The sequence below is a fragment of the Telmatherina bonti genome (genome assembly GCF_933228915.1).
Source record: "Telmatherina bonti genome assembly, chromosome: 16".
NCBI classification, from domain to species: domain Eukaryota; kingdom Metazoa; phylum Chordata; class Actinopteri; order Atheriniformes; family Telmatherinidae; genus Telmatherina; species Telmatherina bonti.
Window position 1 is genome coordinate 20,226,067 of NC_136614.1, and position 24,918 is coordinate 20,250,984.

Consider the following 24,918-nt stretch of genomic DNA (forward strand, 5'->3'; position numbering starts at 1 on the left):
TCCTTTTTACATGTGTTAAAAACAAAACATTTCCCTCTGTTTCAACATTTGCTGCTCTATCCCAGCTTCATCATTGTGTTGCATCGCTGCCTTTTCCCTTCAGTCATATTGCAAAGATGGTCATTTCTTTCATCGGATCATTTGGCATTCATTGATTTCATGATTACCATGTTACTGTAGGTGTCAGTTTTGGCATCTGGCATCAGATTCAGTCCGGAGGGGAAAAAACCAGAAGACATTTATGCATGAGCACACAATTCTTTCTCTCTTACTTTAACTAAAAAAACAAGGTCTTCAAAAAAGCTCCTTTCACAACGTAATGTATACCTGTCCAGCCTTGCTTAGCTAAAACAAGACCATGGGTATTGGTAGCTTGTACAGACACAACCAAACAGCACACTTACATTCCAGACTGAGTTACATTGATTTGTGTCCTGTCACTGATGTTGTTGACTGCAAACTTTATGATTGCTTAATGTATCAGATTTATAAAAAATGAACTCAGGAAAAACAACCTAAGATATATGTGCAGCATAAATAATAGTCCTTCCAGAAAAGATGTGTGTAAGCAAGTGTTAAACAGCAATTTAAAGTTATTATCTTAATCAATCTGATGGTAAGATTTATTATTTTTGTTCATTTATTATGTTATAATTCTTGGCTGCAGGATCAAAAAGGAATTAAAAAGGTGTGTGTGTGGGGGGGGTCCTATTGGTTATTGTGCACAAAAAAAAAAAGAAAAAGGTTTTTTAAATAAGCCTGACAAAACAATTTGAAGGGTCCCTAAAACGACAATTCACATCCTAATCAAAAACCTTTTCAGTTTGATTAGAGCACAAAAATTTGCAAAGTAAAGCAAGACATGAGCTCACAGTGTGAGACGTGATTCAGTAAAAAATTTAAATATTTTTATGATGTAAAATTGTCATCACTGATGGCAAGAAGCCATCAGTAAACAGCCTAAATCAAACAAGACTTATTTTGTAACCCTACAGTGATTCTCTAATTGTTTTAGTGGAAAGAAAGGAAGGGGAGGGGGGGTTCAAGTATTAATCTAAATATTGAACTCAAACTTACTGTAGATAATTTCTTAATTGCCTATTGTCTGGAACTAATAAGCCAGTATTTAAATCAATGCAATTAATCACAGCAATACGGTGCATAACGAAGCAAAATGAATTCATGTGGTGGTGTCACACTGGTCTGCTGTTTATTTTCCTGTTTCAGAAATGAGACATGAAGTAGGGGGGTTATTTAGAGCCCAGGCAGGACCGTGCACACTGACCCACAGCAGAGCTGCAAGTAACAGATGGGATTTATTGATTTCAGAGATATCTCTATTAGCCAAGTCTAAGGTCATTGAACTTAGTGTTTACCTGCAAGCAGCTGCCAGTCTTATCTGAGCATGATAAATGGCATCCTCTCTTCATAGTCCAACCAAATGCCACACTAATATTCTAATATCTCATAAATGTATAAATATATTAGTAAATATCAGCCTGACAGTTCTTTTTTTTTTTTATTATTCAGTGTGGCACGCTTACTTAGTATCCCCCTTCCCTCTTCACATCAGAGTCTGCACTGCTGACACTGAACAATGACCGTGGCCATGTAGAGGATGGGGAGAACAACGGCGATATTGACAGCAAGAATGGATTTTTACAGGAAGCCAGTTGGTACAGTCACACAGCGGCTACTTGTTGTGGAAACCTGTCAAAATGAATGACTCACTTCATCCATTTCTCATCTTCCCTCATCCACCCAACCCTCTTACTCTGTCATGAGCAGTAATGTGCCAAGATTGAGTGCAGCTCTCGAGCTTCATAAATGGTGGCAATAATTGCCTCCACCGACAATCGGCTGTATTGCATAAAGTTTTGTGCTGAAATGAAAAAAATCTCTTTGTGGTGCAACAACAGTGAGGTGCAACCTGGTGCCATTACTTACACCAGACATGCATGTAATGAGAACATAAGCAGTTCGTGTGTGACAGAGATTAGTCTTGTTAAAACTTGGTTGCAAGGATACATTTATCAGCCAAGGCTTTTTAAAAACCAACTAAGGAACCGTCTAGCTCACAAATGATGAATTTTAAGTATACCCATTCATCTGCAGAGTATAAATCCTGACACCAGGTGCCATTAAGAGAAATCTTCTGTGGACTGCATGACTTCCCGTACTGACTAAAGTCTCAACTAAGGAAAGTTCCCGCATTCTTCTTTGTATTCGAGTGAAAATTTATTAACATACAACAAAAGCCTTTTCAGTCGGATTCATACTGAGTCATTACGTCGTGACAAGTAAACCATTTAACAGCTGCGGTACACATAATAACACGGTCCAGCGCTCATCTTTGTAGCCAACAGGCTCGGATTGTTACTGAAAAGGTCTGGCAGCATTACGACAAAAAAAAAAAAAAAAGGACAAAGACAAGAAAATTGCTTTTAGCTGTTATTTATTATAGTACATTAAATAGTACATCAAATGATCAGGATAGTATGTACCTTGTATTTTACATTAATAAACTGATGATAAATTGGCAGAAGAGTGAGCAACCAATTTGGAAACTTAAGAAAAATGTTACAAAAGCAAATAATTTTTAAAAAAATGTTTGTCTCCACAAACATTATCAAAAAGCACCCATTTTGGACACGAGGTCCGTGATATGATGCATTTGTGAAAGCATGGATGCAGGACAGAAAAAAAAAAAAGATCAACTAGAGATGGGTAAATGTAATGGGTGCATCGTTTATGTGTAACAGATAAAAACATTATAACACTGTTTTACTGGCAAAAGTCAAGTGTGCATGTATGAGCCTGGTCATTGTTATGTTCCTTTACTAAGTGGATTGTGGATCGGCTGTGGATTGACAAGTTCACACAGGAAGTTCAGCAGCTTAACAGATGTTGGAATAATCACTCCAATTGTCTCTCAGCACTTTCTTACAGCTTTCAAATCTTTACATATCCATCCGATGGCGGACACCGACACCAAACCAATGTGCTTTGACCCTGCAGTAAATTTCATTAAATCTGCTTCAACAAAAGAAGGTGAACGTGGTGGAAAATGCTTCACTTGATGCCTACAAAGAATTTAGTGGTCAATGAAATATCTTGTCTGGGGGTTTTAGAGGATCTCTGATCAGGTGCAAAGTGCAAGGTAATCTTTTCATTGCTGGATTTTCCTTAAACCCACAGACCATGAAAATAGTCGATGGTGGGATTTATTAAGTAAATCGTCCAGGAGTAAGTGGACAGGTGTGATGAATATAAATCATGTGTCACCTGTTGGATTTGCAATTGTAACTGAACCTCAGTTTGAAGTGCAAACATTTCGAGCTAATACATTAAGCTAAAGATAATTGGAAAATGCTCAAAGCTTCATGTGGAAAATATCCTCCACCATATGAAATCTTATTTTTTTTACGGCTACATATATGTTGCTTTTCATGATATCTATTACAGACACATTTTCCCAGATATGCAAAAAAAAAAAAGGCAGAGATATTCAATGGGGAAATATCTGCTTGGTCACTACAAAAATAATAAAAAAAAAGATTTAATATAAATGAGTTGAAAATGAATACAGCTAATATAAAATGGAATATTAATCTTTGAACCCAAAGCGATACACTCCATTGTCTGCAGTTTAATTTGCTTTGTCTCTAAGCTGTCTGCATGATGCATACTGTGTCAGTTTGCCACAGAGACAAATGGATAGCTTATATCATATTTAAACAGATTTAGCGTCTGCTACATGTGTACATTTAGATGTTGGTGATGGGATAACTTGGAAGAGGGTTTTTATGAGGCCCCTACTTTTCAGAATATATACATTTTCCTTTAGTTAGAAGTACATGTTATTCTTTTAATGACGACACACACTCAACCTTTTGTTTAAGTGTGCTCAAGTCTTCATGACAGTGAGTGAATAATCAGCTTTCAGTCACAAGTGTCCCTCAGCAGTTGAGGTGAATGCTAACAGTCCTCATGATGGCTGCTATTTTCAGTGTTGATTGCAAGACTAATGATGCAACAGATGTCTACGTTGTCTGCTACATTTACTGATGAAAATGAGTTCAGATACAGAAACTGATTGGCTGCCGTCTTCCCAACTGTTATGAGCAAGATCGGACGTATCGAGTTGTTCTTTCAGATGCTTGGCAGTATGTTTAGGTCATTTTGCTTGAATTTTCTTAACATCTCTGTCTTCTTTGGCAATATAGCACACTGATTTCAACTTCCCATGTCAACCAGTCAGTAATGGATAACATACAGTATGTGACAGCTTGACTCATTCATGGGTGTCCAGCTCTAGCCCTCAAGGCCAGTGGGGGCACAATCCTGCAGGTTTTCCATGCATCCCTACTCAAACACACTTGACTGAAATTAAAGTATCCTTATGCAGAACTTCATTGGTTGTTGGATACATTTGAGTCTGGTGTGTTGAAAGAGGAATACATTGAAAACCTGTAGGATAGCAGCCCCCAAGGTCTGTTTTTGGATACCCCTGGCATAACTTGTGAAAAACATTCAGGCTGCTTGCCTGTGTTGCTACAAGTGTTTCCTTATCAGCCTTGCAGAATCTTCCTGAATGTGACTTGTTGATTCTGAATGTAACTTGATAAATGTGCACTAAAAACCTGGAGGGACTTTAATAACTGAAATCATGAACTTATCACAACTTTAAACCCTGCTTACAAGGTCTGTCATTTTTATTTGGTTTTTCATGCTAAGTGAGTTGAAAAAGTTCAATGTTTTGCAGTATAAGACTAAATTATTATAACAGTATATTATATATTATGTAATAGTATACAAGTATACTACGTAAGATTAGATTGTGACTCCCAGCTACTACTTTGGATTCTAAAGGAACCTTTAGATTTTTGCCCTAAATGCCCTGAAACTTAAGTCATCTCTATGACAGATTTACAAGTTAGTCTTTACACCATTTTGGAATTTCAAAATAGTGGAATTCTTTGTGTACAAAGTCATTCATTCATTCATTCATCATCCTAACCGCTTAGTTCGATTAAAGGGTCACGGGGAAGCTGGAGCCTAACCCAGCAGTCTGTTCGGCGAAAGGCAGGGTACACCCTGGGCAGCTCACCAAACCACCGCAGTCACTTGCGTACAAAGTGAAATAAAAAATTGCCAAGATGTAGAAATTCCATTGGAGTCAAAGTTCACAATATTAGGAATTTTCCCAAATACTTATAAGAGCAAAAGATAACTTTTTCTAAATAAAAGTAATATAATATATATAGTAATATATAATTTAATTCACTGAGTGGAAAAACATGGTGTCATTCTGTAAAATGTAACCAACAAAACAGGCTTAAATTGACACAATAAAGTTAAAAAAATCAGTGGAACTCATGTGGATGTACAGTTTACTTACACTGACCCAGTATATGCAGTTGGAAGATATAGACCCATAGTGTAATAATGTCATTTCTTCAAACCAGTGCTGAAAATAAATCTTTAACCTCACTCTGTATTTTCAATCATTTTAGAATAAAGGCAAGATGATTTGCATCTGTTAGCTCTGGAGCCCTATTCTCTCACATACTCTCCATGACATGCAGCAGAACTGTCTTGAAATAAACAATGAGGTCCAAAAACTTCTTCCTTGAGGAAACTCTTTCCCAGTGTCCTCAGCAAATCAGACTGAACAAAAACCTTCTCTCTTAAGACAGAATTGAGTCAAAAGTTTGAAATATTTAACAAATAAAGCTTAAAGTCTGAATGGATTACTACGCCTGCATTTAAGGGGTCTGGGAAGGATGCTGTGCTATTATTTAGGAGGTGGCATCTGTCTGATAAACGAAATGCTATCAAGCTCTGAGAGAGACAGCTGTAGTCATTGATGCCAGAGCCATATACCTCTGTAATAGAAGAGACTCTGCTGATATATTATATTTAGAAATAAATTTGTATCCTTGACAAGACGAGCTATTTTCATGTAGCATAAAGCCCATAAAACCAAATAAAAAAATCATCCCTCTGAAATATAAAAGAAGACTGTAGAAAATAGTACCCAATCATGCACCAGCAACAGCAGAGTAACAGTGAATTTATATTTCCCTAAATGTTTACCTGCTTCCTTTCCAACTAAAATAACAACATATGACTGGACATAATGAAAATTCCTCGTATATATACTGATATTTGTTTTGCTCCCCACCCCATTGCAATTCAGTCCATTAGCTAAAAGCTGCCTTTTCAAAATGCCAACTCTGTTTATTGATTACTACCAAAAAGGCTACAAGAAAAGGTCCTTTCAAACACCCCACAGGCACATACTGAAAATGACAGTGCCCACAGTTTTAACTATATGGGGTAAATGGCAAAGTGAGAAGCTAACACATCATAGTAAGATTAATTGCTTGAAACATTTATTCTGGCAGCCAGCCGATCTCTCTCTGTCTCTCTCTCTCTCTCTCTCTCTCTAGATACTTGGGAATGAACAACATTTTGAAAGCCACTCAGCTGAAGTGGGTCATTTACATACATTAGCTCCCAGTTTATTTATTTGCTTCATGTTATTTTCCCCCCTTTTGTCATTCTTCTTCCTGAACATATGCTTACTCACATATTAGGAATCTACTTTCCGTCTAGAATAGTAGCATAGCTTGTCATAGCTTAAAATCCTGGATATGTAAGGATTCATGTTTCTGAGTAAGTGATGGATGACCGCAGCTGGCCAAACTTCAGGATGAAGTCAGCTTGAGCTTGGAGTAAAGCATCCTCATCGATGTAGACCGCAGGCCTCCTACATGCAACAAAATACTGCACCTTCCTCAGCGTCCAGCCAAGAACATACATGAGGAAACCACACACAGCTGCTGTGGACCTGCCGACTCCAGCGTTACAGTGCACATAGACTGTGTGACCGTTTTCCAAAAGTCCGTGGAGTAAGAATACAGCCTGAGGAAGCATCCTGACCCGACCTGCAGAAGAAGAGTTAGTTAAACTCTCATTAGCGTTTCGTACAGACACTTTGTCTGTGGCTTTCGCCCTGCTAATATCTTCTTGAATGTGTCTTGATGTTTTTGCTTTGAAGGTGTCAGCTCTGCTGCAGAGCTGTGCATCAGAGATTTTACACAATTAATCTGAAGGTTTAAAGTGGATTGAGTCAGAAGCAAAAGCTCATATTATGCAGTGCTGAACTCATTAATACACCAAAGCAGACCTAAGAATGAGCTATATCGGTCTTACGGAAACTAAATATTGCTTAATATTGCTTTCCTTTGACGTATTATTTAAAGGTGTGTTTATGCGTTTGTATGTGTGTCTATATTATATACTGTATACACATATGACACTTATTTAGCATAATCCATAGCGGCCCAGTATGTGAGTATCTTTTATGTAAAGACCTTCGGGTTCAGTGGGATCATACAATACTCATGGGTCATTGAAATTACTTGTCTTTTCTTTGATTTCTCCAGAAAATATGAATAGCACATTTAAGACCAGCAAAACCCATGAGACTCAGAGCTGTATGAATAATTCTTAACCTTAATGGTTAAAAGGAATATGTGGAAGGTCACTGGCAGGTGTTGGTCCTGATTTCTCAGTGTTTTATTTCATGAAATCAGTTTGCTGACATCAGTATTTATATAAACATGGTTTAAAAGTGAAGTTTTGCTAGCTATATGAGATATAAAGGTTATAACAGGAGGCTTTGTCTAACCTAAACATATATTTTGTTACTGAAACAGGTGATCACAAAGCTCTCCTTACCCTCTGTACTCATGTCAGGCGTAGGTATCCACACATACGCGAGGCCGCTGTCTTTGTATAAATTCATCATGGTGTCTGGGGTCATGGCCTCGTCAGGGTTGCGTCTGCATCCATGAGAGTTGTTCACCACGTCCCACTCAGTCTGGAAGTTCATCACTGCAGTGATGCCCAGTTCATACTTCATCTTTATTGTCACGTGCTCCACCTGTCGGGGGCAGCTGCCCAGCCAAACCCGTGGCAACACTCTAAAGTCAGAAAAGAAGAATGCATGTGTTATTCATATCTAGTTTTCTTTTACACTGCAAACAGAGGAAAGGTGACCTTAATAGCTCATGTCACTAATAAAGTTTAACCTGTACGTTCTCTCCCTCTGTCCCTCCCAGCTCTGGTGTTTTATTAACCTCCAGTACTTCTAATTTTCCTCCTGGCCACTATGGTTTGAAGCAGACTCCATTAAGTGTTCATCAGTATGCATAAAGTCAACAACCAGAGGAGGTGACACGGAAAAGACAGGACAGACGCTGCTAATCCACGATGTCCCTGTATGCCACAGTGGTGGAACGTGGACGTCTCAAGACCTTTTTATGAGATGAAATTGTTTAATTCTGGATTTTAACTAGGGATGCATCTTTGTTTGTTTTGAAACAAAGATATTGCTTTTAGTGTAACAAAAAATATCACATTTTAACATTCAAGGCATTTATTTCTTTTAAACATGTCCGAAGCATGTCATCACACACATCTGAACTGGCATGACTAGTTTGGTATCGGGTATTGTTTGTGGTATTGGAACACTTTTATTGATACCAAGTACAAGTATACACACATGGTATTGATCCGATCGGTACATCCCTAATTTTAACCTTAAAACTGCTTCATCAGGAGTGGATCAAAGGTCTTTTATACTTCCAAATGGCTACTCCACACGAGTCAAATGAGTCATTTAAAAGAAAAAAATTATGCCTGTTTAATATAAAACCCCCAGTTGTTATTATTTAAACAAGATATTCCTTTTTTTTTTGCATGTTCCATTTCATGAACTCTTTAATTAAATCGCCTAACGGTGCAGAAACATGCTCATCTTTCTAAAAGACCTTTTCCGAACAAATTTGATTATACAGAATAATTCTCGCATGCCGACTCAAAACATAAAACAAATTTCTCAGTCTGGTTGAATAAAGTCACTGACTGTGGAACCTTGAGGCCTCCCCCCTCATCTAAATATGAACATGACAAATGAGTTATTCATTCAAAAAGTGAGTGGGGTCTCTTGGCATCTCACCATGCCTTACTGAAGTAACTGATACTTGGGGCCACATGGATTCACAGACTGAAGATCACCTTTGGAAAGCTAATATAAGAATAGTTACAAAGGCACTGTGCTTCCTGCTGAACACAGGTCCTTGACACAAGCCTTGTAAGGTCCTTTGGACACAAATTAAAACCCGTTTGCACCAGCCCAGCCTGCTCATTCTTATGCAAGTTATGTGCTCTCTGCCTCAGGGGTCAAGGGCTCATTTCTGCAGTGCCTGATATACCATGGCACTGTGCCTGTGCCCTACAAAAAAATCCATTCAGTGCACAGGACCAACATGTATATTTTACACAAATACTGTATGAACATTCAGCTTTTTCAATGGTGTCCATTTAAATCATCATTTTAATTATCCGTATGCACAGTTGTTCCATCACTACCCGGGATGCACCAGCAACGCACTGTCTTGTTGGACTGTAAGTTTTGTTTTTGCTTTATTTTTTTCTAAACAGAGTATAGATGACTGAACTGAGGACAGACATTTACTTTATTCAGACATGTTTCACTGGAGAAATTAGGATAAGATTATGACATTTTTATAGCATTTTAACAAATCTAAAAGATTTTCCCCCCAAAAACTGTAAAGATCAGTTTGCAATGGAGATACAACAATTATTGCCAAGTAATTTAGCGTCTACAGAGACAGCATATTCCATTTGTAATGGAGTTTTTTCCTTCCCACCTTCGCCTCGTGCATGCTCAGGATGGGGGATTGGATCGAAGTCATGATTCGATGCAATCAGTTGGTTTCTATTATAGGTTATGTATGAATAGCCTTGAAATGATGCGTATGTACAGTGCTCTGTGACAACATTGCTGTGAAGTGGCACTATGCAAATAAAGCTGAATTGAATTGATTTTATGGTCACGTATTTGTTGTTGTTTGTTTTAATATATGCTCACTTTTGAAGTTGATACTGGTGACATAAAAGATGAAACAGGTAGATTTTTACTTCTATGTTAATTTAGACATTTGCAGGCATTTGCAAGCATTTTCAAGACGGTGATATTTTTTTCTGTATTGCTGTAACAAAAAGGAATTGATATTACACTGAAGAGCAAAGTCAACAAATTATAATAAAATCCAAAAGGAAGCAGTTTAAAATGCTGCTAAGGTTTTAAAATTCTTCTTTTCCCCCCTTATTTCTTCTTTTCGTTAACAAAGGGCCTCAGGTCTAAAGAGATTATAAAATACCGCCTGTAGAAACGACAATCGCAACCAGTTAATATTAGTTTTCAGCATTTTTTCCTTGAGCAGGAATCTTAATCTCCACCAGAGCTCATGATGGCACCTACAAATGTTTTGTAACTTCTCACTCAGAAATTTTATCCTTAAATTATTAAAGAGTTTGTCCACACTGCTCTTCAGAGTGGTGGATGGCTTTTTAGTGAAAAGTTCAGATTCTCCAGGAGGTTGGTTTTCTTTCCTTATTAGATTATTGACCAGTTTATTTTATTAGTTTTAGATGTTTCTCTAGGTGACTTTTTTTTATTCTAGGATGCCATCATATACTGTACATGACAGAATTTAATTTAATGAAATTTTGGGCAGGATAGTAAAAAAACAAAAACAAAACAAAAAAACAACATAAAAATAAAAACAAGTTAAGACATAGCAGATGACTGAGGAAGAAGTCAGAGATGTAAATTCAACAGCTTCCGTTAAGACAGAGCTACTGTTGTATCAGAACAAAGTAGAAATATGACTTATACAGCAGATTTATGAATAAGCCTTGTCAAAGAAGACTTTTTAAGGCTTTTGTCAACTAAAAAGTATAATTAAGCAAAGAAGAGAGTCTGATGTCATCTTCAAGGCTGCTCAGGAAGTAGTTACTCTTAGTTATCCAGTATAGTTCCGCTATAATATTCACAGCTTGGTTTAAGATTCACAAAACAATGTGCTTTGGAAAGATGAGACCAACATGGAGACGTTTGGCAATAATGAATGCAAAGCACTATAATGTTAAAAATCAAACAGCTCATACCTGCCCTCACGGTGGTCGGCGACTAATGGTTTGAGGTTGTTTTGCTGAGCCCCTAGCAGTCATTGAGTGCACCACAAAATTCTTAAAAATAAGGTCGCCTTTCTGACAGCTTAAATTTGTTCAAATTTAAGTTATGCAACAAGATGAGGATCCCAAACACACCAGCAGATCTACAACAGTGTGTCAAATGAAAAAGAAAGTGTTGCAAATGATGCAATCCCATTCCAGACATAAAAAACACTAGTGGTAATTATACCCCAAATTATGCTTTGTGCATTTTGCTTTTGACACTCTGCTTTAAAAAATTTTCATTTGGTGTAATATGCCAAAGCAGAACCAAAAAGACCGAATCATTTTTTAAAAAAATGTTTTGAAATGTAAAACCTTACAATGAAAAAGGGTAAATTTTCTTTTTTGCATATCTGTACCTCTTTACCCTTATATCCTGCATTTATTCACACCATAACCTATGTAATTGAAGCAACATGCCAGAAACTAATACTTAAACTAAATAAATTACCACACTCAGGCATGGAAATTAATTTGTCCCACGGGACCTCACTCAATTTTGTGTATCATTCGGCAGACGGGCTACAGCCCGAGCACCCTGGCAACATGAAAACTGAATAAAGAATATAATGTCCAAATGATTGAAAATCACAAAGAAAACCTACTTTTAAGTAATAGGTCAATATTTCAGAGAGCATGTTTTATTCACTTTATTGCAATGAGTTCTCTGAAAGGATCAATACCACCATTATGTCCACTGCTAAGCTGAAGCTGCTTTCAGTCACCACAGACTGTCATGAAGGGGGCACAGTGTGTTAAATATAGTTATTAAAAGCTTACAAATCAACACGTAATTAAGTTAGTTACTATACCTTTGCCACCTGACTTTATTATAAGTTCTGAAATATTTCACAACTTGTTTAAATCAGCTTTAAGGGATTTAGACACAGAACACATAATTTCACAGACAGTTTTCATCATAATGTTACCTGGAGCAATGTATGGCCTTCTGACCTGCCACCTGAAAGTAAAAGTTGGTTGTGTGTTTCATCTCATCTGTGTGACCTGTTTCTTCTATCCAGTGACCAATCGGGTGACAGTACACTCCATCCACCATGTTCCTTTCATCATATAAACAACACCTGTCATGGCTTGGACTGTTGCCTGGTAACAAACAAGAAAACCTTTCAGCAAGTAAGTGTGCAAAATTAAAATTTTGTGTGACTAATCAATTACTGAAAAAGCTTGGTTCTTTACGTGTGGGACATAACAAACGTGTTCAGTTTATATTATACAGTGGAAAAGGTGTCTTAAATAACAACCTATGGTTTATAGTAACTTCTGCTTAGCATATATGTAGTATTTGAGTATTTCAGCATTAATTACAGTAATTACTACTTTTAATATATGGCTATTTTTCATTGTGACCTTTAACATGTTATTGTACATTTTTGTTTCCGTTTTGATTTTTAATTATTCAGATATAATCAGAGAGGCGTTTAGGAAACGTTAACGGTACTTTACCGCCACCATGTGGCCGTATGAGTGCATTACACAAGCCATGGCGGATTTAGATCTTATTGCTCTGAATTGGTGACAACATTAATAAACATTTGACTAATTTTTGAGAAATTCTATGTAACTAGTGTTTTAGATTAAGATACATACCTTCCCAGACATAATTCCCTCGGACTTTCTGAATGAACTTGAACCACAGTTTGTCTCCGAACGGCTCCGAGAGCTCCACGTCACCAACCCACAGACACGGTTCGTCTGGTGACGGGAGTGTGCGGGAGGCTTTCATTTGCACCGCTCTGCTCGGATCCCAGTGGCCCATTTCCTCACGGGAACCCGAAACTAAAACCTCTACGCACGAAGACACCGGAGTGAGGATGACGCCGAATCTGAACAACATTGTTGCAGCTTTACATGTCCTCTGCGGTGAACTTGGGTTAATGTAGTCACGTTTAAATGCTTCTGGACTGAGGACTATGTTATGCTGTGGTCTAAATATAGGTCACCAGGCCTTGTTGTGGAGCGTGTAAATATATATATGGCGTAAATGTCAGCAAAGACATGTTGGCGATGAAGAGGTCCCACTCTGTCAGAAACCCCAGAAACCTTGGCCGCATGAGTTGGGATGTTGTGATTCATAAAATTTTAGTACTGTTACTGAATGCTTAAAACACTGCAGTTTATCACAGCACCAATAAAATTAGAAAATATTTTCACATGTAGGATGTCTGTAACATCAGAAAAAAAATTCTGCCAATCAAAGTAAGTGGCAATGTGTATTTGTTTAAACTACTAAGAAAACGTAACAAACTGTCCCTTATTTCTTTAAACAGTTTTCTCTCTGTTTTTGGTGATATCTAAAGTAATCTTTAGTAATAGTTTTTCAAGTGTTTCTGTTTTTACATCTGCAGCCTGTCCAGTCCCTTTAGCACAGCCATTTTCAGATTAAGAAACAGCTAAACACTGTCTTTGACTCATCCAAGAATAAAAGACAACTGTTCAATGGATGAATGATCACCATATCTACACAAGACATCTTAGCACTGAAGCTAACTGAAATGTATTTTTGGGCAACTTGTTAATAGCAGTCTGTCAAGGATTTATGACTGATTTAGACCCCAAAATATCAAGAGCACAGAGCCAAGTAATATAATAGTCAACAATAACAGTTTAAGCATAAAAACACCAGACAGGAAATCCTACAGAACTGCACCGAACACCGCCAAATCTTTGTTGGCATACTTAGGTTTTGTGCAATTGACCACTGTTTCATGGTTAAGTAGCAGAACAAAAACCTAGACAAAATGAAATGTGATTCATTTGCCAGAGAAGAAAATGATTATTGATGTGAACTTGGAAATTCAAAGCTTGAACAGTATTTCCATGCATAGAAGCCACAAAACAAACTGTGCGAGATGAAACACCTTAAAAACAAAAAAATAGAAGTAGTGAGGGAGTGCAGACCTGCACCAATCCTTTGTAAAAATTTTTGCAAGTGATTGTGGGAATTATTTTTAAGTTAGAAGCTCTAATGGCAGAATTATTCCCATTCCCTGTTGTAAAGAAAAAAAGAAAATATTGCATCCAAGCAGTGAGCCGGACTGCCCTCTCATATTAATCTCTTGTTTAATCCTTGTCCCCCCCAGTACAATTATCCAATCTTCTGCTTTAGTGGGGAACATTTTAAACCAGTAATCTCTGCAAATTACTTTAGTTGAGCAGAGTTTGCTATACATGCTGGATGGTTTATTTATAATATAACTAACAGGCTATTATTTTTTTTTTCTTTTTTGTATTTCTGAATGAAAAGTCCCCAAGTGGTGTTGTAATCTCTTTGGCTTCAGACTTCATTTTATCAGATGATAATGATGTATGATGCATGCAAAAGCATGTGTTTTTTTTTGTTTTTTTTTTTCCATTACCCATCATTGATTATTACTATTAGTTCACCATACCATGGTCAAGCAGGGGCAGACATGCTCTGTCATATTTTCTTCTCTTTTATTTGTTCTTGAAGTCTCTCTTGTTGGCTCATTTCCTTTAGTACTTTTACAGATTTGTTGTCCAGTGCCAAAATTCTCAAGTATTATTTAGCTTGTGATAACCTTGAGCCCCCCAGTGTGGGAACCACTGCCTTAAAGTGGGATGCAGGGAGGCTGCTGTAAATAAGGTCAGTTGAAAGTGATGCAACTTGTCTTGGGTTTGATTTTTCCCTAAATTTTTTTTCCAGTAGATAAAAATGACGGAGCAGTTAACACAGTGCCAATGTCAATGTCAGCTTTGTTTATATAGCACATTTTAAAAGCATATGTCCAGCCAAAGAGCTTTACAGCAAGATATATACATAAAATAATGATAAAGAAAAACTGGGTGCATAATTTTAATATTTCTCTAAATGAAGATTGATTTCTGCATTTCGAGTCACTGTTAAAGGTTAGAGGCGAGGATAAAGTTACATGGTGGTTTCAAATCACAGCAACTGAAAACTTTCTTCATAATTCAAATAAAAAATACATATACTTGATTTGAAAAATCTTGGGGGGAAAAAAGGGGCAAATGGAGAAGTAATATCTGATGTTCGGTTATGGAGTCCTTTTAAAGAAGACCGATGATCACAACAATCAAAGAGGTGATAATATAGTTGTAAGAATAACATATTGGATCAATATTTAAGACAGAGTTAAGTTCCTGTAATTTAACAGTTTAAGGCCTTTTTCTGTTTGGTTTCACTTTGTACAGTAGGTATCCATACACACATAAAATGCATGTAGTCGGTTTAAGGATTTTATGCATTTCTGAATTACAGAAGTGATGCAAGCAGGGGAAGAAAAAGAAAATACAATGTTAACACACCACAGGTCCCCATCATTATCACATTCAAAATACAGTCCCTGTCACAGAGTGCAATACATGAGTCTGCAGGGTCCCTCTGTCTTTCCTATATAGATACACTGTTCTCTATTTGAGCAGGGTTCAGGTATGGGTAGGGTACTTCAAGCTGAGAGTTTCTAGCTACATTTTCTTCAGTAAAATACGACAACTCAGCTTTAAATTCCTTAATCCTCTGCTTGGGTACCACCTCATCAAATAGCTCTTCAGGGTATGTTCCCAGGGGAACCTGCCATCATGGAAAAAAAAAACAAAAACATTAAGACAGTATTTTAATTGGGGTACTTTCTTTAACATCCTAGTGACACCTGATCAATCTGCGGATGTGTTCATGAGTACTGCATGTACCATGTCAGTGTACTTGGATGAGAGGACCCAGGCCAAGGCTGCAAACTTGGCTGTGTCTCCAACATTCGGGAGGGCCTCCAGTATGGTCTTCATGCTTGACTGTCCTTTAGTGGTTGGAGGAGGTGTGCGCATCAGGAGAGTTCCATTTGGTGTCCAAGCGTGGTAGTCAAACTACAATACAACAAGCTTCAATAAGTATACTTACCTTTTTTTTTATTTTCAAACCCCGTAGGAAATTAAAAACCATTTTAGATTTCCTTGTTTTAATGGTAAATTAAGGATATAATCACTTTAACAATTTAAAGCAAAAGTGGAAAATTTAAAAACAAACAAAAAAAGTTGTCAATTTATTGAGATTTATCATTTATCATTTTTATTATTGGCAAGTTTTTTTTTTTTTTAAAATAAATCTTTTAAAATGAGAACATACATTGTCCAGAATAAGTACCATAGTCTCACCTGTCCATTATTGACAGCAGCATGTTGCGCAGACACCGTAAAGATCACCATGGTGATGAATTTGACAACTTCCTGCACCGTACTGAAGCATGCTGGAAACCCTGTTAGCAGCAACAGCGTCACTTTCAGTTATCTGTAGCATGAACTATCTGTTGGTGGTGGCATTTCTTTTATTCTTTTTACCTGAAAGTTTGTTCCCCAAGAAGCCATGTGTGCATGTCTCCTCGACCCATTCCTGTAGCTCCGTGTCTTTGCACACGTCACTGTCTGAGGGATAGTAGTGCTCCACTATACTCCTCACAAAGCTGAGAACAAAACACCGTGGTTTAAAATTAGTATTAAAATTATCCCGTTGCAGACAGTTTTTTTTCTTTTTGTTTGTTTTTTTTTTAATATTGCTTTAAAAGTAAGCCTGTCAGCTAAGACATCAATTAACTTTGACCTCTTGATGAAGTTCCACAGCTTCAGGCCATCATCTCTGTAGTAGAAGTTGGGAATTGACTCCAGTCCTCTTGCAGCAATATTTTCTGGCAGACAGAGGGCGCTGTAGGTCAGTTCAGACAGACCCCTTCTCATGAGCTCTTTCAGACCCTCGTCCTCAAATGAACCCTAAAGTTACATAATCACAAAATACAAAAATAATACTTAGTTATGTTTCCTTTGTCTTAAATATAAATGTTTCAAGAATATCATGAAAAAGCTTGAACTGGTGCATGTTAAGAGTATAATACCACACTCAATGTCCCATGTGGTCCAAGAAGATTTTTGCGGGCCACTGTATTTATATGTAGAGTGTAACGGAAATGTGGTATCAGTAACTAGACAAAGAAGAGGACACACAAGAAAAAAAAAAAAAAAAAAAGTAAACAAGATGACTAAGGAACAAAGTAGCCTGTATTTAAAGGTTGAACAGTTTTGTTATGTTTGTAGGTACCTTGTAGAGGGGATGAATCACAGGGAAGCAGCGGTGAGTAGCAAGAGCAAAGACCTCAGCCAGGAAATGTGTGTTCAGGAGGTGATGGACAACCTGATATTCCAGCACATGTGCACTTTTAAAAAACAGCTTAGCCAACAGCCAGTCTGTCTCCAAGTCACTGGGCAGAAAGATGGGGTTCTGGTCTGATGGGTTTTGATACAACTGAGGACGAGAAAAAAAAGAAAACAAACATTTATAATCTAAAGAGCATGCAGACTTGTATTGTAAAATCATTGTAAAAAAGTAAACGCCATTAATAAGTAACATTTGTTAAACATATAGTTATGTATCAAAGTCAACATAGCCTGAACCCTCTTTGACTAACCTTTTCTATAATTTTTTTGTTGGATGTTTAGTTCCATTTTCTTTCCACACTACTGTAATAAGGTTTGTGCTCGCCCCGCCACATGGTGGTTAGCACTGCTGCCTCACGGGTAATAAATCCTCCCATGAGTCCAGCTCTTGTACCATTTGGCACATCTCAGCTTTTTCTCCTCATGTCCCCAACTTATAATAGCATCTATTTTGTTATGGCACCAATTCAGCCACCATTTGTCAGACCCTGATAAGGCTTCAAAAAGACGAATCAGCTAAAGGACCTGATGCATCTCTCTGATCCAGAGTCAGGTCTTTGCTGGATTTTTTTTTAAAATCTAAAGTGGTCATCTGACATAAATAGTCTTCCCACCTCCACATAGGGAATCATTAAAAACCTAACCACACTCAGTCTGACATGGTAAGAGAGCAGGGCCATTGCAAGTTTGCAAGTACAATGCTACATTTAACATAATCTATTCTTTTGGATCGGTATAATACCTGTATTGCCAATGGGATCAGTTTCCTGTCAGGTTTCATGTAGAACAAGCAGAAGCCAGAGGTCACATGTAAAGGGTTTCCATCTTTCACCCTTGTTGGGATTCCATCCATTATCTTCTGGTCACACAAGAATATATTGCCTTTCTGTATGGGACAGAAAGTAAAGACAATTATTGATAGGGTCTTCATAATGAAGCCAGATTTGCATGGTAAAAAAGATATAATAAAGCAAATGTTGAAGTGCAAAATGTTCAACTACTACATTAGCCATTAAGATTCAGAGGGTTTTTAGGTGCTTTGGAGATGCTTGTAACCAAGAAGTAAAGAAATGCAACTGAAATAGGCTGCCATTATAAATCACTGCTCATTCCAACCTCCATTTCCATCTTCAGAGAGCTTCCGCTTATCAAGAAAGGCTTCACCATCTCCTCTGTGACCGGGAAGTTTGGGGGAAGTTCTGAGCAGCGCTTGATCACATTGGGGTTTGTTGCATTCAGAAACTGGAACCCGTAAAAGTCATCGTCCTTCCAGTGCTCTGAAACATACTCTGGAAGAACAGCAATATCTTTTATTTATTTTTCCAATGCATTTAGCTGTCCATTACTTCTTTAATGAAAAGATAACACACACAAATCTTTTCTTAACTCGATCTAGTGTTATTATAAATTATTATTGCCTACTTTGTAATTAGCATGAACAATAAATATTTCAGGGAAACGTCGTTTCCTACCAAGCATTGCAGTCTTTTTGGACCCAAATATTTTCTCCATGTCCTTTATGTCTTTCCATTCTTTATTAGATCCAGCTAAACCTTTGAACATAAGCTCAACAGCACTGAAATAAAAAAGAATATATATACACTAATTCAAATACCCTCAGAAAAGTGTCTTAATGCACATATTATCTCAGCATCACTGACTCACATGATTCTTTTTTTTAGAAAGAATTTCATCCGATTTGGAAGCAGAGATACGAAGCTCAGCTGGGAGCTCAGATAAATCTTGGTAGTGACTGTTGTGTGGCAGCTTGTCATCAGTAATCGCCCATCTAAAAACAGAAAACAGAACTTCAGATAGGCGACTGAGTCAAGCCGATGTGGCAAAGTAAAATGGAAACTTACTGGTACAGGCTTTTATTCAGGTTTAGCTCCCTTTGCCGGTGTTCAATCATCAGGACATGCTCTTCTTCAAAAACTTTCATGGCTGAGAGGCAGAAAAACAAAAGGCCACGCATGAGGAAATTTAATCAAGCTTATTGGTGAAAATTCAACCTCAACCTTCTTTAATGCTTTGTTTGGTATACTTTACGCAGACCTTTGCCTCCTCTGAGCTCCACCATCTCTCCCCTGGAGATCCATCTGTAACAGGGGAAAACGGTGTCCTCTCCCTCTGGAGTCATTACCTCTATTTTGGCACAGTACCACTCATCTTCAGGGAAAACTAAAAATGGATCTTTTTCCACCTTGACCAGCAGAAGTTTCCCCAGGGGAAGGCTGCTTTTTACGGTGTAGGTCCCTGTCTATGGTTTAATGCACATGCATACAAAGTGACAAATCTGATAGACTGCTGCATCATTTGTAGAAATCAAGTCTGTAAGGAGGGAAAAAATGAAAATACACCTAGTGTGTTGCAGGAATTAGTAAAGCGGATTCAAATGGTTGATTAGCACTTAATGACATGCTGATAAGCTAATTCTAATCAGGCGTGTAACTAGGGATGGATATAGTCTGCAAGGCTTTACAAGTAAAGTTGAAGTTTGATTAAACACTGGCTGGAAATGATTGATGTCAAATGCAAGCAAAACAAAAGTTTAACACCAATGATCCAATGACTAAAACCTGATTGACCTGTTTTAATGTTATCTGTGACAGAGTGCAACTTACCATCCCAGTTTTAAAGTCGAAGCCAACGTTGTCCAGCCTGGTGCGTTCACTCTGCCCTTCTGTTCCAAATAAGATGACGTACACACGGTCCATTGTCCCTGCATGCCGCATATCACCTGTTGTCACCTTCAGCTTGTAGTCAGCCATGATCACTTTGTGGCAAGAAAACAACAAAAAAAAGACACATAAAGTAGTTGAACATCTAAAATGCTGAATACTGTCCTACACAGTGGCATTCAAAGTAAAAAAAGAAGAAAAAAAAGACATTGCACAAAACTGTACTAATCCTTTAACATAAATATAAATATAATACTTTTTCACCCAAACATTCTTCTAAGTAGCCTGGCTGCACCTACCTGTCTTCCTTACAGCTCTAGTGCTGGTGCGTCTCCTCTGTGATTGCAATCAGAATGTGTTAAACATTCCACAAAAACTATGTGAAGGAGAGGAAGGGGGGGGCGTGTTCTTCATATGAGGAGACTTGTTTGGTTAGATTTATCTGCTGGTTAAAGTTTATTTAGTTTCACAAGTCTGGATTCATTATCTAATGTTTTTAATCCTTTCTTAGGCTTTAGAAATTGTTCCAAATTTGACCCCAAACAACATTCCTAAAAAAAAAAAAAACACTAAATATTTAATGACAAACTGATTATAACCAATAGATCTTAATCCTCCAATGTTTTCCTACTCATATCCCTAAAAAAAAATAAATAAATAAATAAACAGCAGTTAGCAAATATGGATCACAAACTGGATCATTTGTGAACTATTGGTAAACTATCGGTAAAATATTACTGGATTTTGGACATTTGTGAAATTGTTTTATGGAATTTTGTCCTTTTCACACTTAAGTGAAATCATCATAAATGTGACAGATATGTATTTGTGTGTTGCTGTTCATAGCAGTTTCCAAAACATGCATAACTTACTCTAAAAACATATTTAGCTGAATAAAATCATTTATGCATTTAAAATCTATTGTGCTTTGACATTAAATAAATGAATCCAGTGACATTTGCACTTGTTTCTCAAACAAAGTACATCTTAGCTCTGCAAAATTATAAAAATGAAGTGCAAATGTCAAATTTGTCCCTCTTTCTATCTATTCATCCATCTATCGCTGTTCATTTTCTACCTCAGTGTTAAAGATTTCAACTCACACTTTCTCTCCGCGGGGCAAATGACATTTCAGATTTGATGCACACCTCAAAACCTAGCCGGTTACTACAAGTATTCTTTCCCACGATTGCCCGTGGTGGCATTTATATGCATTTCCTTTATTCCAAATAACATGGATTAGTATGTAGAAAACAAATGACAAACAAATAAAAGACAAAATACTTTATTAAATGGTAGCAAATAAGATGCATTGTAGGGCTTTCCAGCTGTTACAATTTTCTTCCTGACATAAAACTTCCATAAACATAGAGAAAAGAACCAGGCTTAAACCTCTGCTTTGCTCCAAAACACATCAGATCAGGGTCACAGAAATAAGTAAATATCCTGTTGACTGCTGGAGTAATTTCTGAAGTAGTGAGATTCAACCATAAATCTGCTCTTTTCCATGGCTATGACTGAAAGGCATAATAGTGATATTAATATTAATTTGATTTTTTAATATATATATATTTATATATTAGTGAAATACAAATCTAGTTTGCATATTTGTCTTCAACAAAATATATTTCATCTTACCAGGATATAGTTGCACATTTGCATGAATCCATGCAAAGCTAAAAGCTTATTTTCCTCCCACATGGAAACTACACTGAACAACCCTGGCAAGTAAAGTGTTATTTCATTAAGGCTTATTCATCTAGTGTAATACAGGAAGTGTTTATTTACTCCAAAACAGAAAATCTTTAGACGCGTTGTTCATGTATTATGTGGAAGTTGCAGCTGAAGATTTTTCTGTTGAAGCTCATGCAGCTGTGAGAGAACAGCCCCGTTACGTCAAGTGTTGACATGGCGCAGAACACGACGAAGTGAGAGTCCGTCTTGTGCAGCACACATGGCAGGAAGGGGAATGGGCTCCGTCTTCTGCTCCACTGTGTTGAAGTGGCACTTCCTAAGATGAACGGATATGCTGGGAATGTCCGTGAAACCCCATGATGCCACTGGACTGAAGGCAGTGCTGAATCTCCACACCTACAACGGTAAATTAACAAGGGGGGGAAAAAAATGAGAAAAATCAACATTTTAATTACATTTCATCATTTTGTTTGAACTGAATCCAATCAAAAAGAGTAAATATTAGGTTGTAACTTACTTTATTTTTGACCTGCCATGATATGGCGCCACGGTTGCCAGGGTGCTGTCTTTGCTCCCACTCCAGTTCCACTATCCCCCTGGTCTGGAGGAGACTGGCACACACCTCTCTCATAGTCCGTGATACCAGTGAGAGCTGGCATAAACTGAAACTGTCCAAGAAACCAGCTATGTGCCACAGTATCTCAATGGGCAGCCCACTAAACTGGTCAGACTGGGAATCACTAGGAAATTTCACCTCTGGGCAAGGCTGAACTCCAAAGGACTTAAGGTGCCTATCGTGAACCACTTTGGCCCCCTGGATGGATGGGTAAAAGCGCCGCTGGGAAAATGTGCAGCCATAATACGCAAGTGGACAGCGATGCTCCATCCAACCATTGAGACCAGCGTGAATGTCACCATGGACGTTTCTGAAATGGGAAGAAAACTGGTCCCGGCGGAATGACTGACCGCAGACGAAAGGGAACGTATGCTGGTCGCGGGGGTTAGGAGGGAGGTAACATTTATGTGGGTCTGCTGCTGCCTCCAGAGCTTCCAGAACTAGTCCAAGGCGAAGACTGCGGAAAGGGCTGGGGTAGGTGAGCTGGGGAGTGGCATGGTCGCAGGCAGATGCAGAGGCCATCTCCCCTACTCTGGTGTTGATTACAAAGATCGCTGCTGGAAAAGTGAATGTCTGTGTGCCAAAGTCAACATGGTAGCCATCAACATAGATGGTATCAGAGATCCTTCTACACTCTCTAGACTCCTCTAGGCAGAAGAACAAGGCTGCTGTGATCAGATCAATCTCACCAAGACCCAGAGGGTCATCATCCTGCTCCAGGTCCGAAGTATCTACTGCTTTATCCTCCATTTTGACTCGCAGTCTATATGATGAACGCTCTGATGTGGCACATATCCTTCCGTTAGATGAAGAATAAGGACCGAGGAAAGACTTCTGGTTTTCTGAAAGAACTAACCCCCTGTCTTCTAGGACAATATGACCAGCCCTCTGTGCCACACCCTGACTGACATGAATTGGAGAGATCATTTGAGGGGTTGCAAACTCCTGAGAAACATCAACATTTTTATCTTGCAACTCAGCAATACAGGGAGTCTCCAAACTGACCTCATCCACTCCTGACAAAAGTCCATTGGCTGTGTTTTCCGTTCCTTGAAAAGTCCCAATTCCGCTCAAACAGCTTGAACAAACACTGTTCTCCTTCACGTCCATTTTGTGCAAATCATCTGCAACTTCAAGTGTTTCTTCTAGTCCATTCTGAATCCTGGCATTGCTGCTCAAGCTACGTTTTAGCAAGGAAGCTCCATTTTCCACACATTCTGTGCTGCTTTGACCACAGCTCGCAGTGCTAACAAAGTCTAAAGCAGCAGCTAAACTTCTTGCTGTCTCAACCGTGGCCTCATATAGTTTACTAAGATGATCCTCGTTTAAACCATTAATTCCACTTACTATTCTGTCTTTTCCTGAACCTGGTGGAGGAGGTTGGGACTGACTTGAGGTTGCCAACTGTGAGGGTGACCCAGTAAACCTGGAGACTTCAGGAATGGGTGGGTGTAAAGCTGAGTGTGCTGTTCTGTTCTCCTTACTAATGTGGATAAGTGCCTCTCTTTGTGCAGAAGGTGCCATGGAGATCACCTTTAGAGACTCCAGGAGTGTACGCTGGTCCTGAAGAGCAAGTGCCATGTCCAGCTGTTCCGCCTCCTCAACCCCGCGGCTCAGGCTTTCGTAAGAGGTGTAGTCCAAGCAGTTAATGGGCCATCTGTTCCACTCCATTGTGCAGCAGACAACTCCAGCCGGACACACTTCCAGGTGTGCACACATCTGGTTGCGCACCAGGGTGGCCGGACAGCCATAGCCACTATTAAGGCACTGAACCCTCATCAGCGGGCACAGAAGTTGGTGTTCATCAATTTTGCAGGAATGAAATACAGCTCCACACAGCAACGGACATTGGGAAAGATCACAAGAAATTCCTGGTTCAGGTTTGATCATGCACCTCTGGTTAAAACAGGACATGCAGTGAGCATGATCCTCTTCCATGTTCAGCGCACAAGGGTGGAGAGGTGATGGGTGTTGGTCTGTAGGAGGATACAATGCCATGTCAAATAGATGAAAATGGTAAATAGTTCAAGAGCATTTAAGATAGAAAAAAAAAGCATGCACACACAAAAAAACTTAAGACTAGGAAAAAAAATTGCACTGAATAACAATATTTGTAATACATACATGTATTTATATATAAAATGTGCAAGCTAAGTGTAAATATGTGTACAATATCAGGAAAATATGTGGGCTCTTTTCTAGTTCTGAACCTGTGAAAGCTATTAAACTGGAAAACATGCATGAAAGCAGGATTTCCTCTGAATCTACAATCCATTATATATTGGACTCCAAGCAGTCTTTTGCAATACTGATAATAATATATTAATGTTGCAATGATAATATAACTGTTCAGCCCCATATGAGGACACATTCTATAATCTTTTTACAAATGTTCATTTTTAAAAGGTAAATTAAAGATACAAAGCTTACATCAGCCTTACTTTTTTTTCAGTAGCTTGACAGAGTGAAGCAAAACTGCTTTGGTCCTGAAAGACTGCTATGATAACATGGCACACTAGATGTCACTGTGGTTACTAGTCCTTCTTTTTACACCAACAAAACCGAATATGTATTGCAATGCAAAAATGAAACTTAGGTAAAAGACCA

The 24,918-nt window shown here is 38.2% G+C and overlaps 3 protein-coding genes across 3 annotated transcripts in view; all 3 read right to left on the minus strand.

Annotated features, from left to right (window-relative positions):
• Positions 1 to 5,293: 5,293 nt before the first annotated feature.
• On the minus strand, positions 5,294 to 13,016 carry epm2a (EPM2A glucan phosphatase, laforin). Its single transcript, XM_079255030.1, has 4 exons — positions 12,727 to 13,016; positions 12,048 to 12,222; positions 7,750 to 7,994; positions 5,294 to 6,953 (listed from the first exon to the last, which is right to left on the minus strand). Exons 1-4 carry the CDS (start codon positions 12,971 to 12,973, stop codon positions 6,670 to 6,672), a joined length of 951 nt encoding a protein of 316 aa, XP_079111156.1. The 5' UTR covers positions 12,974 to 13,016; the 3' UTR covers positions 5,294 to 6,669.
• A 2,495-nt stretch (positions 13,017 to 15,511) lies between these two features.
• LOC306767176 (hydroperoxide isomerase ALOXE3-like) lies at positions 15,512 to 20,090 on the minus strand (the record flags this gene model as incomplete). Its single annotated transcript, XM_079255098.1, has 14 exons — positions 15,512 to 15,691; positions 15,811 to 15,981; positions 16,270 to 16,370; positions 16,453 to 16,574; positions 16,712 to 16,878; positions 17,001 to 17,087; positions 17,204 to 17,407; positions 18,062 to 18,205; positions 18,436 to 18,608; positions 18,792 to 18,872; positions 18,981 to 19,108; positions 19,182 to 19,263; positions 19,375 to 19,579; positions 19,944 to 20,090. 14 exons carry the CDS (start codon positions 20,088 to 20,090, stop codon positions 15,512 to 15,514), a joined length of 1,992 nt encoding a protein of 663 aa, XP_079111224.1.
• A 1,258-nt stretch (positions 20,091 to 21,348) lies between these two features.
• Positions 21,349 to 24,918, minus strand: part of LOC306767046 (F-box only protein 30-like) — a 4,750-nt gene continuing 1,180 nt past the window's right edge. The window contains exons 2-3 of the mRNA XM_079254950.1: positions 22,213 to 24,287; positions 21,349 to 22,091 (exon numbers count right to left, since the gene is read on the minus strand). Coding sequence (XP_079111076.1) covers positions 21,897 to 22,091; positions 22,213 to 24,249 — 2,232 coding nt within the window. The 5' untranslated portion in view covers positions 24,250 to 24,287 and the 3' untranslated portion in view covers positions 21,349 to 21,896. The remainder of the gene's footprint in view (positions 22,092 to 22,212; positions 24,288 to 24,918) is intronic.

Excerpts from the sequence above, each read along its gene's own strand:
- epm2a (XM_079255030.1), bottom strand. The coding sequence starts at position 12,973 with ATGTTGTTCAGATTCGGCGTCATCCTCACTCCGGTGTCTTCGTGCGTA. Across the intron at positions 12,223-12,726 it reads AGGGAATTATGTCTGGGAAG|GCAACAGTCCAAGCCATGAC; the intron begins GTATGTATCTTA and ends GTTTGTTACCAG. Across the intron at positions 7,995-12,047 it reads AAGGCCATACATTGCTCCAG|AGTGTTGCCACGGGTTTGGC; the intron begins GTAACATTATGA and ends TTCTGACTTTAG.